The 18,021-nt window shown below is 32.5% G+C and overlaps 1 protein-coding gene across 7 annotated transcripts; it reads right to left on the reverse strand.

Annotated features, from left to right (window-relative positions):
- Nucleotides 1-6,177: 6,177 nt before the first annotated feature.
- On the reverse strand, nucleotides 6,178-15,991 carry LOC113871055 (DExH-box ATP-dependent RNA helicase DExH1). Of its 7 annotated transcripts, XM_027507760.1 has the most exons (16): nucleotides 15,591-15,991; nucleotides 15,313-15,458; nucleotides 13,385-13,484; nucleotides 13,082-13,294; nucleotides 12,859-12,954; nucleotides 12,294-12,569; nucleotides 11,409-11,612; nucleotides 11,158-11,313; nucleotides 10,379-10,471; nucleotides 9,585-9,799; nucleotides 8,404-8,563; nucleotides 7,941-8,214; nucleotides 7,665-7,857; nucleotides 7,369-7,555; nucleotides 6,833-7,201; nucleotides 6,178-6,718 (listed from the first exon to the last, which is right to left on the reverse strand). In XM_027507760.1, exons 1-16 carry the CDS (start codon nucleotides 15,855-15,857, stop codon nucleotides 6,590-6,592), a joined length of 3,078 nt encoding a protein of 1,025 aa, XP_027363561.1. In that variant the 5' UTR covers nucleotides 15,858-15,991; the 3' UTR covers nucleotides 6,178-6,589. The 7 variants fall into 7 exon arrangements, with proteins under 7 accessions (XP_027363561.1, XP_027363563.1, XP_027363564.1 ...); XM_027507762.1 differs by lacking the exon at nucleotides 15,591-15,991 and having other exon boundaries at nucleotides 6,234-6,718; nucleotides 13,082-13,289; nucleotides 15,313-15,452; XM_027507763.1 differs by lacking the exon at nucleotides 15,591-15,991 and having other exon boundaries at nucleotides 6,234-6,718; nucleotides 13,082-13,289; nucleotides 13,385-13,488; nucleotides 15,313-15,441.
- Between the last annotated feature and the right edge of the window lie 2,030 nt (nucleotides 15,992-18,021).

The following is an 18,021-nucleotide window of genomic DNA, read 5'->3' on the forward strand; positions in this document are numbered from 1 at the left end:
GCTGATGGAATCTTTAGTTTGAATGCAGCTATAAGACAAAGGCATACTTTGGCTCCTGGTTAGTTTAAAGTTTTAAACCAAAAGAGTTTGATTTCCTTTTAATGTTGTTTGTTATTTTTTTAATTAAATAATTTCAATTATTTTAATAGCATTATAGCTGAATGGTGGGTGAATTATAGAAATCAAGTTCCAAACTTATCAAAGCTGGCAATCAAGGTGTTGAGTTTGACTTGTAGCTCATCGGATTGTGAGAGAAATTGGAGTATTTTTGAACATGTAAGTAACTAAGTTCTAATTAATAATTTGTTTTTAATTTATATTGATTAGTTGAGAAAAGATACTAACATTTTTTAATTAATAATTAGATTCACTCTAAGAAGAGAAGCAAATTAGAGAGCCAGAAGTTGCACGATTTGGTTTATATCAAGTACAATCGAAATCTGCTAGATCGTTATAATAGTCGTGATGTGATTAATCCCATTGTTTTGGATGATATTGACAATTGCAATAAGTGGTTGATTGGAGAAATGAGAGGAGAAAATACGAAACCTTTTGAAGATGAGTTGGTCTTTGATGATGATAATTTAACTTGGGGAGTTGTTGCGGAAGCTACTGGGGCTAATGAGCCTATTGCTTACACTAGATAACAAACAACACTGAAGAAGAAAGCTACTACTACCTCTAGCTCTAGAAAGGGAAAGAATATTATGCAAGCAAAAGAGCAAGAAATAAAAATAGATGAAGAAACTAAAGAGGAAAAGGAAGAATACATTTATACAAGTAATACAGAGAGTGACAATGACAATAAAGAGGAGGATTTTCAATCAGAGATATAATCTAATTAGATTATTAGATTAGATTAGACTTAGGGATAAATCACTTTTAAACTTTAACTTTATCCTTAGGAAATATTTTTATTTAATAACACTAATGCTATATTATTTTACACTTTTACTTGGAATAATAATTATGTGAAATTTCTTGAGTATTTATATTTAAATTTTGTGCACATAACATATACCTATATATATATATATTACAAATTTTTAAATAGTGATCATCCTGCTACATGCTATTCTACTATAGCGTTTTAGGGGTTAATCGCTATTTGCCGCTTTTCGAGATTAACAACTATGGTCAAAATATGTTTAATGTTGTTTGAAAATGGGAGGGTTCTCCAAAAATTAGTATTTTTCTCTAGAAACTAGCTCACAGTAGACTGCTCACTAATGCTGAAAGATGCAAGTGAGGTATGTCATCTTCTTTTCTCTACACTAGATGTCATGATGATGAGGAATCTATTATCAATGTTATTTGGGATTATGGTTATATTAAGGATGTCTGAGAATATTTTATTTTTCCTGAGTAGTGGGTTACTTTCTTTAGTAGAAGTATTTTTTATTGGTTAATGCTTAACCCGTCTAACAAGAATCTTGGTAAATTTTCCAATTGCGAAAGCTTATTTGGCATTATTGTTTGGAACCTGTGGAAGTATAAAAATAACTTTATTTTTAATAACTATTCTGTCCAGCCCTTGGCTCTTATTTAGATTTTTTTTTTTCTGATTTTAAGGCCTTGGCTAACTACCATGATAACCCAACTGAGTCTTTTTTAAAACAAGTAAAGACGAATTTCACCCTCTATTCACCAATGGAAACTTAATGTTGATGGGACTGTTTCTCTAATAAAAGATGTTATTACTTGAGAGTGTTTAATCAGGAATGATCATGGCTTCTTCCTCTTCGGTTTTTGCAAGAAATTGGACCCCTGCCCTCTTATAGTAGCTAAGATGTTGAGTATTCTGTTGAGGCTAGAACTTGTTTCTCAAAAAGGAATTCACATCATTTGGATAGAGATTGATGCTAAAAAAGCTTTATCTCTTATCCTCAATGTCTAAGATTATGCTCATCCTTTATATAACCTAATTTTTAGGATTAGAAATGTTGTTAAACCTATTGAATTTGTTAGATTTAGTCATGCTTATAGGGAAGCAAATCAATGTGCTGATCATTTAGTCAAACTAGGCCTAAATGATTCCTTGTCTTCTCCTATATTAATTTAGGCCTCTCTTCCCTTCTCTCCTTCCTTTGTGTTGATTCTTTAGGCATTTGGACCTTTATATTGGCTTCCTAATTTTGTGTTTGTTTGGGCTTTTAGCCTCCTTCAATAGCCAAAAAAAAAAAAGTTAAATTATCAAACAAAATTTATTTTTATTATTTTTCTAAAGATAATTTTATAAAATAATTTTAAAATATAATTTTTAAAAACTAAATCAAACAAGTCCTAAAATTTATTGTTTTTCAATTTTAAAATATAAAATGGGATAACATGACAAAATATTAATTTACTACAAGTATTTTAAATTGTATTATTGAATGATTATTAGTGTTGTGATATTTATAATAGTTAATGTGTTTTTAAGTTTATGGTACGATTATTTTAAAATTCAATAAATTTTATAAATTAAAAATAAAATAAAAGAAATATTAATAATAATGAAGAAAATAAATAAATATTAATAAAGAGAAAATTTTAAATTATGAACAAATAAAATTTTAAATTAATACTAAATTTAAAATTAATTATTTGAAGTTAAAAAATTATATTGAATAATAAATAATTTTTTTTTAAAAATAGTCTTATTTATAAGAGTTACAAGAGGAAGAAGGAGATTAACAAAAAAATATTTCATTTTAAGAGTAATTAAAAACACAAATTTAAGATAATTTTTTTTGTGGATTTATAAAAATTTCACCTCTTATTTACCAAATATAAAATAATTTTTTTATTTTTTATTTAAAATTTAAATTTCAAACAAAATCTTAAAGAAGTGACAATTTTTTTAAAGAAATTTCAACTGAACAGTTGTTCACAATCTATATATATTAACAAAGTGACATGCATGTAATAAAAAATATTTCAAAAGTTTGAAAAGTTCATAATTGATTTATATCACCAACAAACTTATATAAATCAAGATGGACAATAGAAGTTGAAATACCTATATGTGGTAATAATAACAAGGATTGAAAGATAATATAACAAAAAGCAATTTGGTTAGAATGTCAATTAGCTTAATATTCAAAGTTAATATAAAACTCTAACGGAGCTATCATTAACTTTGTTCTAAATGAAATAGCTTGTCAATTTCAATGTGTTTATATTATTAATGGAAAATAGGATTAGAAGATAGATGAATTAGTGACGGATACAAGGGGGTAAGGTGGGGCTTGGGCCCCCTCTTTGTTATATTTGTTTAGTTGGAAGCGCTTAAGAAGACATTTGGATCTATCACTGATGTGCTCCTTGATGCTGACCACAAACAAGATCAAGTTTGTGTGCATAATTAGATATCTGACTTCATGACCTTGCTATTGAATTAATGAGAGACAAATTGGATGCAGCAAAAGGAAAAGAAATAAATAAGGTATTTTTTTTCCATTTCATCTTCATTTCCTTTATATAATATTATATTTGTTTGTTATATTACCATTAGTATAACCCCTTTGCTCTCAGAATACGAAACATTAATATTGACTTTAAGAAATTAATAAAAAATTGGCTATTTGAGTACAATTCTCTTTGGCCCACTACCGTATCACACTCAGTAACATTACTACGTTAGTTTACTCTTTGTCTTTTGTATTAGGAGTTGAATTTGAAAGCTTATCCAATAAGCAAAGTGAAAATCTCATTTTTTTTTTATATATTTTCTTTTAATTTCTATCATCAGTGCTTATCACATTTCAAGTTTTTTTTGTCCAACTCCAAGCAACAATGACTTAGCAAGACAGACGACAACGAGAGAAAGAAACAGTCTTTCTTCTAGATTCTTTTTTATTTTTCACCATTCTTCTTGAATACAAGAATTAGTAATATACTGGTATATTTTAAGGTTTATTATTAAATTTATTTTCTTTCGGCCCCCCTTTGAATGGTTTTTGAATCCGTTACTAAAATGAATTGCATATTTAACTGCATAGAAGTGTAAAGCTGATCCACCCAAAAGTTGAAAAGCTTTCACAAGTGTAATCAATCAAAAAAATTTACTGGTAACATTGGAAAGAGAACGATATCATGTCTTTGATGGAGATCGAAACACCACTTGCTATTTTTTTATTTCTAAAATATCAAGAAAATATTCACCTAAAATATCACAATAACTAGAATGATTCACAGGTATCAAAACAATTTTTCCTGTTTGCATCTACATAAGCTTTTAGGATGAAATGGGAATTGGAAGGAAAAAAATATGCCTTGTCCAAATGTTGACTAGAGATATAGAATAAGGTAATGTCTTGGATCCGAGGGAGCTACTTAAGGAGCAGACATAAATTATCTTTTTCCAACATAACAAATGTTACGTCTTGATATCTTAAGTATAAAAAAGGCTTTCAATAAGTTTGTAATATTGTGAAGGATTCACCACTTTTAGGTTAAGTTTTAAATTCAAATCCATTGCAAATAATGTTTGCTGATAATAAAATTGTGTATTTTTTTGGGGAGATGCCTAATCCAAACAATTAGGCTAAGAAATATTTGAGATCTCCTAGCACTTTCAGTTTGAATAGTTATTGTAGTTTTTCTTAAACTTAATTAATCAAATTGGAATTATGACTAGCTTATAAATAGAAAACTAGAAATATTCTATTGATTTTCTCTTATTCACGTACTACTATGTATACATGAAATTACTCAAATTCCTATCATTATGCTAATGTCAACAATAAATCAGATCCGAATCTTTTTCTATTAAAATAAAAATTCGACGTCCAATTTTCTTTTTGTTTAAACAAAAATAGACTCACTTAAGCAAAAATATAAAACTATAAAAAAAATTATTATAAATTTACTTTAGCAAATTTTGCATGTCTGGCTAATGCCTCTCACAAACTCTCTCTAACCTCTCTCCCTCCCCTCATCCCCACCCCCTCTTCCTCTCCCTTTATACTCAACCTCCTTTACTCCTGCTCCTCTTTCCCAACCTCCCTCTTCCCCCTCCCCAATCTTCTCTCCCTCTCTTGTATCCAACTTTCCTTCTTCTTCTGTATTCAACTTTCTCACTTTTTCCCTATCCCTTTATACTCATTTTCACCCCTCACACCCACCTGCTTTTCTCCCACATCTATCCCTACCTAGCCTTCCTCCCATTCCTGTCAACCTTCCACACCCACCTCCCTCTTGCGTCCCTCTTCACAGGGATTATAGGGAATCCATTTAAAATTTTTTTTCATAATTTTGTTGTTGTTTTATGTATCTTTTTTTAAACAAAAATAAAACTGAACATCCAATTTTTGCTAAAGGATTTATATCCAATAAATCACTTACTTATAGTAAGTGAATTTGCATTATTAAAATATATCTCATATCCTAATATAATCCAATAACTTATTATAATGTCATTTATGTAACCTAAGTAGTGAATAGAGAGTTATTCCTCTTATATTGTGTTCAGATGAAATATTTTAAGTATATAATTTATTTTATAAAATTTTTTATTTAGATGTTGAATTTTAAATAATTCAAAATTTTAAGAATTTTAATGAAAATTTTAAATTGACTAAAATAAAATTATATAAATCATAAAAAAAAATAAGAATTTGAAATTGTATTTTTGTTATTATTATAAGTTTCATTCATATTTTTATTTAGTTATGATTAATTTAATAATTTAAATTTCATATTTTTATTATTATTTTTATCAAATATAATATAATTTTATTTTTTTAAGAATGTAAGTAATGTAATTATTCTATGCAAATAATAAAATTTTTAAATTATCTCGTCCAAAAACAACCTTAGATTTATCAAACCATTTGCATATTAAATTCTCCTCCGCAGTTGTATCTCGAAGGATGTCCCATTTACACTTACTCGAATAACTCTCCATTAAGGAAAGTATTTTTTATGTCAAATTGAAGAAGTTTTGACCTGTAGTTGCCACTAATGATAGAAGGACTTGAATTGTTGTTAGTTCTGCAAATAAGTGAGAAAGTGTCCTGAAAATCGATGCCTATTTGTTAAGTGTATTTTTTAGCAACTAGGGAAGTTTTTAATGTTTATTGATGGTTTTGTTCAGACTTTATAGATCAATCTACAACTAATTGCATGTTTTTCAAGTAGAAGAGAAATGATTGACCAAGTCTGACTGGCTTCCAATGTTGTGATCTCTTCTTGAATGGCTTGCTGCATTAAGGAAATTTGGCTGCTTGATAGTAGTATTGAGGTTTATGAATTGTATGAAGTAAACAATTTGTGGTAAGAAATGACAACTACGTCAAACATTGCTACAGATAGCCTAAATAATGTATGTAATCCACCAAAGAAAGAATTATTGCTATATGTTGCCTAAGGCTACCCAGTTTCCTTTATGAGAAGAATCTATTGTGAAATTCGACCCATGGCTTTTTTCCATTAGTATCTCCTTCCTAGCCAAAGAAAACACAATTATTGCACATATACATTCTAGATAAATAATATTGCTAGCGATCAATAAAAACTGCTACCAAAATCGCCAAAACTTATGCTAATTATGATGGCTAACGAATGGCAGGACTCAACAACATGCTGTCAGTCCCGTAAAAAGAAATTATCTAACGATTTGACTCTGCAGCAACTCAACAGCAGCAGCAACCACTCCCTTTCCTTCAGCAGAAATGTCCAATCCTGGTTCTTCAATTTTTCTATTTAGAAGTTTGTCAAGCTCCCCACGCAATTTCTGCATGTCCCATTACCATGAGATTGTTATGTTCACATTGGGGGGGGGCGCGCAAATCAAATTTATAAAGACAAAGCATTGGACATTTGGTGGGAAAGGATAGAGGGAGATTACCCTTATCAACTCAATAACACTCCTTGAAGCAGAGAAATGAAGATAACCACCTAGCATTTCAATGCCCTCGCCACTTTTGTTAGGGATGAGATTACCACCAAATAGAAGTAAGGCATAATCTGAAATGTTTGTAGAGTCTCTAATATAGATGCTGGTTGTTTTCACCTTTTCACTATATACCATGTATGGCAGAGGGAAGAGATGAACCCCAGCATTAACAGAAGCAGGATGGATGTCAACCTTCCCTACTTCTTTAGTGTAGAATGCTGTCCGTTTTCCTCTTCTTTTGCACTGCACAACATTAGGGTAGAGCCCAGCACAAAGAATTGCACAAACCATCTCCAAATCATGACTGTACTGGTTGTAAGCCTGCAATGACATACATTATGATTGGTCACCACTCTCCTAGTCCTTGTTCAGAATTTAGATATTCAGTATACTTGTTTACTTTCAGAAGAGAGGGAAACTAAATTGGGAGAAAGTTGGGGAAAAATATTTCAGTTGGAAAGAAAAACCAGTTGGGACTACGGGCTTACATTAGCACCCCTGGACTTGTCAACAAATCCCATGTCAGATAATAAATTGAGAAACTGAATTCTCATATCATCAATCAACCGCAAGGTTACTGGGGATAGGAAATTATCCCAACAAAAATGCTTTTCATTCCCACTACGTTTTGCCTCCTTCCATCCTTCAAATGCGTTGAGAAGGGCTATGTGATCACTGAATCAAAAATATATTTATAATTAAGAAAGCACAGGCATGGCCAACGCAGTAAAATTTGAATGAACACAAGAAAGGGGTATTTTCTTGAACACTATCAGTGACCAACCTGCAAGAATCACCGGCAAAAGATTGTTTTGCAGCATCAGCTTCCTCTTTTCTATTTATAGGCAAGACAAATGGATTGCGGTAAGCAAGAGCAGCAGCAATAGTTAAGGCAGGATTGAGGCACTGAAAGATAGAGCCCATGAGAAGCATCTTCCCGATATTTGGGTCCAAAGGTATGCTACAAAGATGTTGACCTGTAAAGATAAAACTAGCTCAGATAACATCCAAAGCCTAGACTCAACAGCTTATGAAGACAAGCATATCCAGCACAATATACCCAGTGGAGTAAGCTCCTCCTTATCATCTAATGCCCCAATTGTTTTGAGAAGTTCAATAGCATTCTTAACAGCTAAAGGATCTGGTGGCTGAAGTGCCTTTTCTAAAAATGATCCGACAGTTCCAAGCTGCAAACTTTTAATATGGAGGCACAATTCTTGCAAAGGTGTTCGGAGGATTTCTGCTAACTGATACTGGGGCATTTCATCGTGGATCAATTTTGGATACAACCTAAAACAAACTCCAGGTTGCACTCTACCAGCACGACCACGTCTCTGAAAAAGTCTACTCATTAGTAAATGTAAAACATTGTACGTTACTCAGTTTCAGTGTTTCTCTGTCTTTTGTTTTTGGAAATGGAGGGGGGGGGAGGATTAGCTTTGGTCAAACACAACATTTAGCAATTAAGGGATTCAGCAAAGACAACCCTGTATGTTGTAAAAATTTATGTTAACTTCCAATACCTGATGAGCTGAAGCCTTTGAAATCCATGATGGTACCAGGCACGCAAGCTTATTTAGAGCATCATAGCTGGTCTCCTTTGCTTTGCCACAGTCTATGACATACACAACGTCATCTATGGTGATACTACTCTCAGCAATATTTGTTGCTAGCACAATTTTTCTACAACAGCAAAATAACAAACAATCAAAACCTAGATGCTAAAATGATGAGAGAATCAAATATATATGTATGAGAGCAAAATACCCACATCTTCACCAAGCATCTGATGTACATTACAACAAGTCAATTAACATGGTCAATAGACTCAATACAGTAAAATGCCACATAAAAGTAGAAAAAAGACCATGATAAGAAGTTGGGCTTTTCAAGAGTTTTACTATGCAGGGTAGCAATTCTTCACATTATATCCATCAAATGACACACAAAAAGGAAGATTTTAAAAATTCTTTTTAGAGTATAAGACTAAATTCCACTCAACCATTTGAACTTTGGAGGGGCTAAACATCATAAGCATGTGATCATGATAGATAGGCAAACAATATTAGAACTTCAAGAACAAATCAAGAACAAATACTATCCAAAGTGCCATCCAAAATATATGGCTATTCAATAACTAGCTAACGTCCATAGTTATTTCAAATAAATTGAACAGTCATGCCTTATGACAACTTTTTCCCCATTGAAACAATTTTCCTTTAGCAAGTAACATGTTCATGATTTCATACATCAGCTGTTTAAATTTGACAAATCGACACTGATGCTCAATAATATTCAACATTAGATGTATATAATATTAAATATAGTGAAAACATTGCAGCCTTTTTCTGAATATTATACTTCAAAGACAGGTTAAGCTCAGACCATCACATTTGTGCCCACCTTAGATTTTTTATGAATAAAATAAATTCTATTGGATGCTAACTATCTAAACAATGTTCGTAAGTTAGCAGGTACAATTTATACAGGAAAACTTTCTGAAAAAAAAATCAAGCAAGACTATCTGGTTTCCATTCACCAGTTCCCCAGTCAATGTCCAACATGCTGGTTTTGATTTCTGGCCCAGTCATTCTCCCGTTTATATATACATTACAGCTTCTCAGCTTTCTACTCAACTTTTTCAAGCATATTTCCAAAATAGAAATCTGTCTATATGATGAAATTAGCAAGAGAATATCCTTGCCTTTTGTTATGGGGAGGACGGTCAAATATTTCACATTGGTTGATGGTAGGCATTGAGCCATGTAAAGGAAGGATTAAAAACTTGCTAGAGTCTCCAAGTAAGTTATTTCCTTTAAGTTTGTCAAGTAGCTTAGAAATTTCATCCCAGCCCGTTAGAAATACAAGAATTGCTCCACCACCTTCATTCCAACATATATATTCAATTGTTGCCTCAACCTGAAACATCACAGTAATTAAATTGAAACAGGCATGAAAAAAGGATTTGAATCAGCACAAGGAACATGAATCATGAAAGCAATTGTGCCAGTTGATTCAACAAATTCAATAAATTTTAATAAAAGCATAGAACCACTCATGTAAGGAAAATGGTAAGAAACAAAGTAACAGTTGTGACAGAGAAACAGAATGCAGTCATGCACAATTCATTGACAAGGAGGAAAGTCAAGTAGAAGATTGTTAGAATACTAATCTAGATTCATTAGCATATTTAGCACATGATAGAATATTAGGGTTGCATGAAACTGTAGTTAATAGCTGTTAATTATCTCTGTAGTTAGTCCTCCGATAAGTCCTACACTTATGCACTCATTGTATAAATAAGATGAACTTTTGAGTATACAGCACAATTTCTCCCAAATACTTTTGTGCAGACTTTTATTTTTGCTGCAGCAAAAATATTCAAACTTTCAATGCATCTTGACCACATAACTTCTCTCTAAGCTTCTTACGCTAATAGAGAAATATAAAAAGATAATAGCCCAGCAAAATATTAAAAAAAAAGGTGCATATGCATACCAAACCCAAATCAATCTGTGAACCTGACCAAGCTTCAATAGATTTTCTAACACCCAAGCTGTAATTTTTGTAATGAGCATCTAAATCAACATCCTGTAAGAGCAAAGAGAAGTGTGAGCATATGTACAAAACAGAGACAATGGCAAGGGATGAGCCCATTAGTAACAGTTGCAGACAGCAAATATGTAAAAACATTTAATAAACAAGATATTGAACACATCACTAATAACAAGAAAAGACTCAAATGTTTTATTTGCTAAAAAGATTTGACCACTGAATTTGTGAAATATTATTAAGTTTTGGTTTTTCCATTTTGATAAAAGTTTTATTAGAAGAGAGAGAGAGAGAGAGATGCATAACAAAGAAAGAGTGCATCTAAATGTCAACAAGCTATTCCTCAGACAAGTATGCCCCAAATCAGCATATGACCCAACTAACATCCAATAATTGAAGCAAACTGTCTTGTCTGTCTTCAAATTCTATCCCTCAATAACATTAACAGGCGAAAGAGAATCTCTTGGGAAATTGCTAACTGACTTTCCACAACAACTAGAAACTACTTTCATTTCATGGTCTTCCAAAAACAACCTTCTAGAAAAGGGAAAATTTTTTTTACCCCAACACCATATTGATTCTGCAACTACCACAAACTGAATACGTAACACTGGAAAAAGAAGAGCAGAGACGCGGGGGGGGGGGGGGGGGTTGTTTAGAATTCAACAAATCACTAAAGAATACAAGATTTCACTTGACTGGATTGATGGATCAAATATACATGCCTCAAACATTTCAATCAAAGGATCCTTCTTTGAATCCTGCTGTTTCCTTCTTCTCCTTGAATTCCCCTCAAAATTGTCAAACTCTGACTTGATGTTATATCGAGTTTTCTCCAACACATCTTCTAGGAAGTGCTCTGCCACAGGGAAAGTAAATCCCTGGCATATATGTCCAAATAAAATTAAAAAGGAATACCTTATTTCCATTGAAATCTAAAAATATAAATAACATGAAATCTAAAAATAATGCATACTGGTATGTGTATTGTTGGGGCATTTGCAAAGTACTTTGAGAACAAATCAGCATTAATAGTGGCACTCATCAGAATGAGACGTAAATCTGGACGTCTGGGAAGAAGGTCACGTAAAATTATAATTAAGAAGTCTTCATTCATGCCTCTTTCGTGAATTTCATCCACCACCAAATGACTAACACCAGTCAACTCTGGGTCTTGTACCTATTTAACGACAAAGCCAGAATAAAGAAGTCAAGGCCACCGGTTGCTAGGAAGAATATATGAAGTTATGAAAATCCAATTTGCGGCTGCAAAATTATTCGTCGTGTGTAATCCAATCCAATATGCGGCTGCAAAATTATTAACTTTATATTTTTCCTCTTTCAAATTAAAGACTACAATTGAGGTAGAGAAATCTTGTAATTAACTAACTATTATAATTTTATGTTATATACAAGCACCACTACCTCAATCTGTAGGCAGAAAGTGTCAATCAGCTACTAAATGAAGACTCATGATTGGTTGTATATCTAACACTACTGCTCACAAAAGAGCACTTGGGACAAGTGTTCACAATGCACAAACTAACCTTGTGCTGAAATTCAATTTCCTTTTAATTGGAATAATAGGGACACAAAATAAATTCCTGACGATTTGGTAATAGAGGTACTATATCAATACTCTCCAAAGTTTATGCTGTTGAATGTTCATGAATGGTTTTATATTTACTATCAGTAAGTGGCATGCAACCTCCTCTTCAGCAACCCCCACCCACAAAAATGCAGGAAACATAGCAGAGGGCACATTGAAACCTCAGACAATCATCAATTAGTGGCAATTGAAGAAAGAGCTGAACTTAAAAAATTTGGACAAGAACTGGTATCTTAAAAACTGGAGACTGACCAACTGCCGAAGTAACACACCAGTGGTGCAGAAGAGAAGGCGTGTTTCTGCAGAACGTTTTGATTCAAGACGAATTTGGTATCCAACTGTTTCGCCAAGACTCTCACCTCTTTCAGCACATATTCGTGCTGCAACAGAAATTGCAGATACACGACGAGGCTGAGTACAAATTATGTTGCAATCAGCTCCACGTAAACAAGATATTTCTTCTTCAAGAATGAATTGTGGCAGTTGTGTTGTTTTGCCACAACCTGTCTCTCCTGAAACTACTAATACCTGTGCAAACATGAGCCAAATCTTACTCTGTTGTAGAACCACAAGTATAATTATTATAATGACTTGAACTGATGATAATTCAGCAACAATTACAGGCAAGGTAATCAAAGAAGTGCAAACAGACCATGGATCATATAGACAATTAATTCCACTTGTAGATCTAGTGAAAATGTTTTTCCTTTTTCTTATTTCCATTAAGATGTACAGATATTATTACCTATTATGAATCAAGTCAATAAACTATGCTAAAAAAGACATCTTTGTCATGATAGATAGAATATCTGCCCACCTGATTTTCTTGAACAGCTTTTAGAAACTCAGACTTCATTTTAAATGCAGGAAGCTTCTCCCTAAATAATTTCATTTCCTTCAAACTATCACTAGCCTGCACATAATAATATCCAATCCTGATATTAGTTCAAAATACAGCATCAAGTGACCAAGTAATTGTCACAATTGATACAAACAAATGATATTAGATTATGGTAAATTACTGCCAAATGCTTAGGTACCTGTACACGTTCCTGCCTTTCCTTGAGTGCAACACTAAGTTTTTCCTTTGAAGAATCAGTCTGTCGTGAAGAAGTAGGTTTTATAGTGGACACTGATTGTTTATGTCCAGGGTCAGTTGATACAGAAGGAAAACTTGTAGGAGCTGCCCCCATTGATTGTGAGCTATTCAAAAGATTTCCTACTCTCCTCTCAATGTCTGTGGACATTCTAATCTGCAGAAAACTGAACACAGTTAGCACATATCTAGAATTTACAACAGGCAATTGATAATCAGACATTGAAATGGGGTAGGTATACTCCACCTCCTTCTGTGTTGATCCATGGCGGTCATCAAGATCTGCACGATAATCAGGCAATGGAACTTTGCTAACAACAAGAGTCTTCCCCTTATTATAAGCATGGCTTTCTTTGCCCAAGTACAAATCAGGTTAATAAGATATTAGGCAAAAAATTATGATTAAGCTCAAGATGTTCACAAGTAGAGTCAATCTATGCTCAGTATCACATTCTATGACAAATATGATTATTTTGACAAGTTCAATTACAGTCATGGATTCAGAAATTTATGTTACATGATATAGTTGGCTAGCCAATAGCCCTTACTTCTAGATAACTTCATATGACTGCTAGTATAAATACAGTATGCACATTAGGGTAGTCAAAGAATCAACCAGACTAAGTAAAGAACTTAAACAAATCCAAACCAAACATTGATTGCTGTACCATTTGGTTAGTACTTAGTGCATATTACAACAACAACAAAAAAAAAACAGTCCATGCCACAGTTTGGGAGGAGAAATCAAGCCAATTGTTTGTATTTAAATATAACATATTTATCCAAGAGCTAGTGGCAGTGTGGCACCAAGTCCCTTTGTGGACTGCTTGATCCCAGCTGCAAATCCCAGCAAGGCCATTTTTACATGCATTTTAGCCTACCATTACCATTCCCAATCTCCATGCTAGGCCATTTCACCAACCTCCTTTCTAACCAATATAATTCCACAAACAGAACCTTTATTTGAAATATATGTGTTGCTGAGTTGCTAAAGCTGAAAATGTATCCAAAAAATCAACAATTTGTTAAACTAAAAATCTATGATTCATATTGATTATTGATTTATTTTGTACAAAGCCTAGTTATTGTAATTTACTGTTGTTTCAAGTGTGTCAAGTATATTAGGACAAGTAAATTTGGCTCACACTGAAGTCTATTCCATATGGAAAATGAGGAATTATAACCAACAACAAAAGCCTTTTCCCTCTAAGGTGAGAAAATAACAACTGGCACATGAATATCTTCATAATCAATGATTATGGGCCTGATTGATAGAGGCATGGTAATTAAAATCGTGTGCTGGCTCATAGAATCGCACAATTCTACAATCTTCACATGCTTTGGCCATGCTGAACCGCATGCAAAGATCATAAATTGGCAGAAACGTTCAATCCTATCCTGCCTGAATTTTTATTTTAAACCGTAAAACCTGTGACCTAGTTTGGCAACCCGCTTTGTTAAACAAGCACCTAAAGCCTAAAATCGAATGAGACCAAATCAGAACCCTAAACACAAACAAAGGTCTCATCTCTGCTACTTACTGCCTTGGTTCTCTTACCCACTACTCGCCCACTCATTCCCATAGAGTATGATGCCCAACATCGCCTCTTTTGGTCTCCGCATGAGCTTTGACCTGCAACCTGCAGCCTGTAACCTGCAAGGCAGATATCTGCAAACTGCTAAGCTTCATTCTGCAACCTACTACTTGCTTCGTCCTGCTACTGTGCAACACTGCTGCTGCTCTTCGCTCTGCTCTCTCTCTCTCAATTTTGTCTACGGTTGTGGCTGTTTGTGCATGTTAATTTAAGTTGTTACTTGTTTTATGAATTATGTATGACCTCATAAATTAAGAATTATGAATTTATGATTAAGTCTTTTTTTTCTTATTTATGCTATTTTACATGTCCGGCGTGGATAGATATTAAGAATTTTGTAGGATCTTACTAGCCATACACTGAACTTCGTAAATTGTGCACTTTTTATTTTATCCATTCATTTACTCATTAAAAAGCAATTCTGATGAATCTAACCGCAAAACAAACAATCACTATAACTCTTCATTTCTCCCTCTAAACCAAGAACGCACACAAGAAAAACATCGCGCATTTGAAAGTACAGTCACAATTAACTTTCTAGCTAAATGATGATGCAGTTCAAAGTATGTAATGAACATACAAGTATAGTCCATGCTGGTAAGCCATATCAGCTAGGGTTTTCTGATCTGCAACACTAAAGTGACGCTTAATGATCATCTCCTGCTCCCCTCCTCTTTTCATGTTCTCTATCTTTCCCCACCACGCATTCTCATCAAGCATCTCCTTCTGCAAATCACAAAATCATTAATGAAAGCACAATTCAACTTGCACTATGCATTATCAAACACACAACAACAACAACAATAAAGGTTAGTACATTGACAAAATTGAAATTAAAATTGAATTTGAATTTAGTACCTCGGCTTGTTGTTGTCTAAGGCGCTCAGCGCGCCAAACAGGGTCCCACCATCTTTGTTCGCCGCGCCCGCCGCCACGGCCTCCGCCGCCTCCACGGCGTGCTCCGCCGCGACCGGAGGAGGAGGCGCCCCTGCGGCCTGCGCCTTGATAGTTGGGGCGGTAGGACATGATGGTGGGGGAGATCCGAAGGTTGGCGGGGGAAAGTTTGGGAGCGGGCGGGTGTATGAAGGGAATGTAGAGAGTGGGGCGTAAAAGGCAATGGGGCATTTATAAGAAGAACAGTAGGGAGTGGAACATAGAGATATGACGGTGCGAGCTAGCTAGGCTTCCGCTTGCTGTAACCCCTAAGTGTTTTGCTGGACTCTACTTTAGGGGAGTGCGGATTGCAACGTGTTGCCTGTGGAGAAACGCAAGGGTTTACCCACAAAGGTATAGGGGCCTTCTTTTTTATGAAATCAGACGTTTTAAATTAATGACAAAACTTTTAAGTGTTTATTAACTAAAATTTGAATTTTATTTCAACAAAATAATTATATTTAATATTATCGTAGATTAATAAAATAATTTTTTAATTATAACCGATAAATAATATCAACAACACTTAAATTATTATTTTTAAATTAATCTATGAATAAACTTAATAATTTGGTTAAGTATTAATATGATTTATAAAATTATTCAGTTGTATTAATTTTATCTATAAAACTGTAAAATCTCAATTTAATCTTTAAAATTGTACTAATATGGTTTGATTTGATCCTTGAACCATATTATTTATTTATGACATTTATTACCAATATTTATCTTCTTTTCTCTTCTCCAATATTCTTCTTTCTTACAGTTTTTCTTTTCCTTTTTATTATATTTTTAATTTTATTTTAATCTTAAAACTTAAATTGAGCCTCTAATGTCAAATCAAATCGCAAATTATAACTTCATTCTCATTTCCAATATCATTCACATATAGAGCACTACATTTTTTCAACATTCCAATCTCAAAATATTATTACTTATATAATGCAACCATAATTAAGCTTTTTTGTTGTTTATGTTAAGCTTTTGTTGCTATTCTCATATATTTTTTGTTGTTGTTTTCATAATAATTTACAACAAATTCAGCCTGCATGCATAGCTAAATGAGTTTAACACTATGAAATAAAATGAGAAAAAAATTGCACAAAAAAATCATCAAAATTGCTTAATTTCTTACATATTGTTGATTACATTGGTTTAATGTAACATTTAACATTTCCAACACCCCCAAAGTCTTACAATCACTATTTTCTTAAACTTAAACATACTAAGCTCAACACTGTGAAACCAATAATGATCACAATAAACATTACAACAATAATTTTGTATAGATTTCTAATTTAAGTCTCTAAACACCTAATTTTTCAAGCTAAATTAATCTTTCTTTCCTAAATATCACTTATGATACCATCATTTGTAGCTTCAAACACACCCACCACCTTATCATCAACCCACCAAAAAATAGTTACAATGATTTCCTTCTTGTAATTAAAAAAAAAAAAGTAAGTACTGGCTTGAAGTTACTAAGATTCTTAAAAAACAAAAACATAAAATATATAAACATCAACACCCATAAAACAATATCAAAACAAAGTACTCAGTACAACTATAGAATGGTTTACCAGGATTCTCTTGAGTTTTAGAGATTTTAAGTACTAGCTTGAAGCCACATAAGCCAAACTTCCATGCTCCACCTCTACTTACTTCCCTAAAATTGATCCACTATGGCTTCCTTATAAATTTGAAGACATTACACAACTTTCAAATCGAATTCTCCACCTATGATCAATCTCTTCACTGTGATTTTGGTGAAGAAAATGAATGTTTAAGCTGAAGAACAAAAAGGAAGAACTTAGAGGAAGAATGAAGAAAAAGAAAAAATTGAAATAGAAAAGACTAAATTGAAACATAATTTTAAGTTGGGTGGACTAATTTAAAATAGTTATATGTAACAGTCAGTTTAGCATTTCTTTTAGTACCACAGTCAATGCCATTTAACTCAGGAGACTAAAGTGAAACAAAATTTAAAATTTAGAGGACTAAAATGAAAGTTTTACAATTTTACAAATGAAATTGATACATTAGTGTAATTTTGAAGACCAAATTGATACTTTATTCTAATATAATTATTTATATATTGTAAATAATTTAAAACTATATAATGTTATGCAAGTAAAAAATATAATAAACATAATATATAATATTATTGTATAAAAAAACTTTATAATACTTATATTATATATATATATATATATATATATTCAGATTAATTAACATGATCTTTAATTATTTAATTTGAATTCAAAATGTTTAAAAATAATAAAATTAAAATTAGATAAAATTTAAATAAAAATATATAATTTTAAAAATATTAGATACTTAAGTGTTATAAGTTTCG

The sequence above is a fragment of the Abrus precatorius genome, unplaced genomic scaffold (genome assembly GCF_003935025.1).
Source record: "Abrus precatorius isolate BTA unplaced genomic scaffold, Abrus_2018 Scaffold7, whole genome shotgun sequence".
In the NCBI taxonomy this organism is placed as follows: Eukaryota; Viridiplantae; Streptophyta; class Magnoliopsida; order Fabales; family Fabaceae; genus Abrus; species Abrus precatorius.

Coding starts and splice junctions, on each gene's coding strand:
- LOC113871055 (XM_027507760.1), bottom strand. CDS start 15,857: ATGCCCCATTGCCTTTTACGCCCCACTCTCTACATTCCCTTCATACAC. Junction 13,485..15,312: donor TACCAGCATGGACTATACTT/GTATGTTCATTA, acceptor GGGCAAAGAAAG/CCATGCTTATAATAAGGGGA. Junction 11,613..12,293: donor GTGTGTTACTTCGGCAGTTG/GTCAGTCTCCAG, acceptor GTCGTTAAATAG/GTACAAGACCCAGAGTTGAC.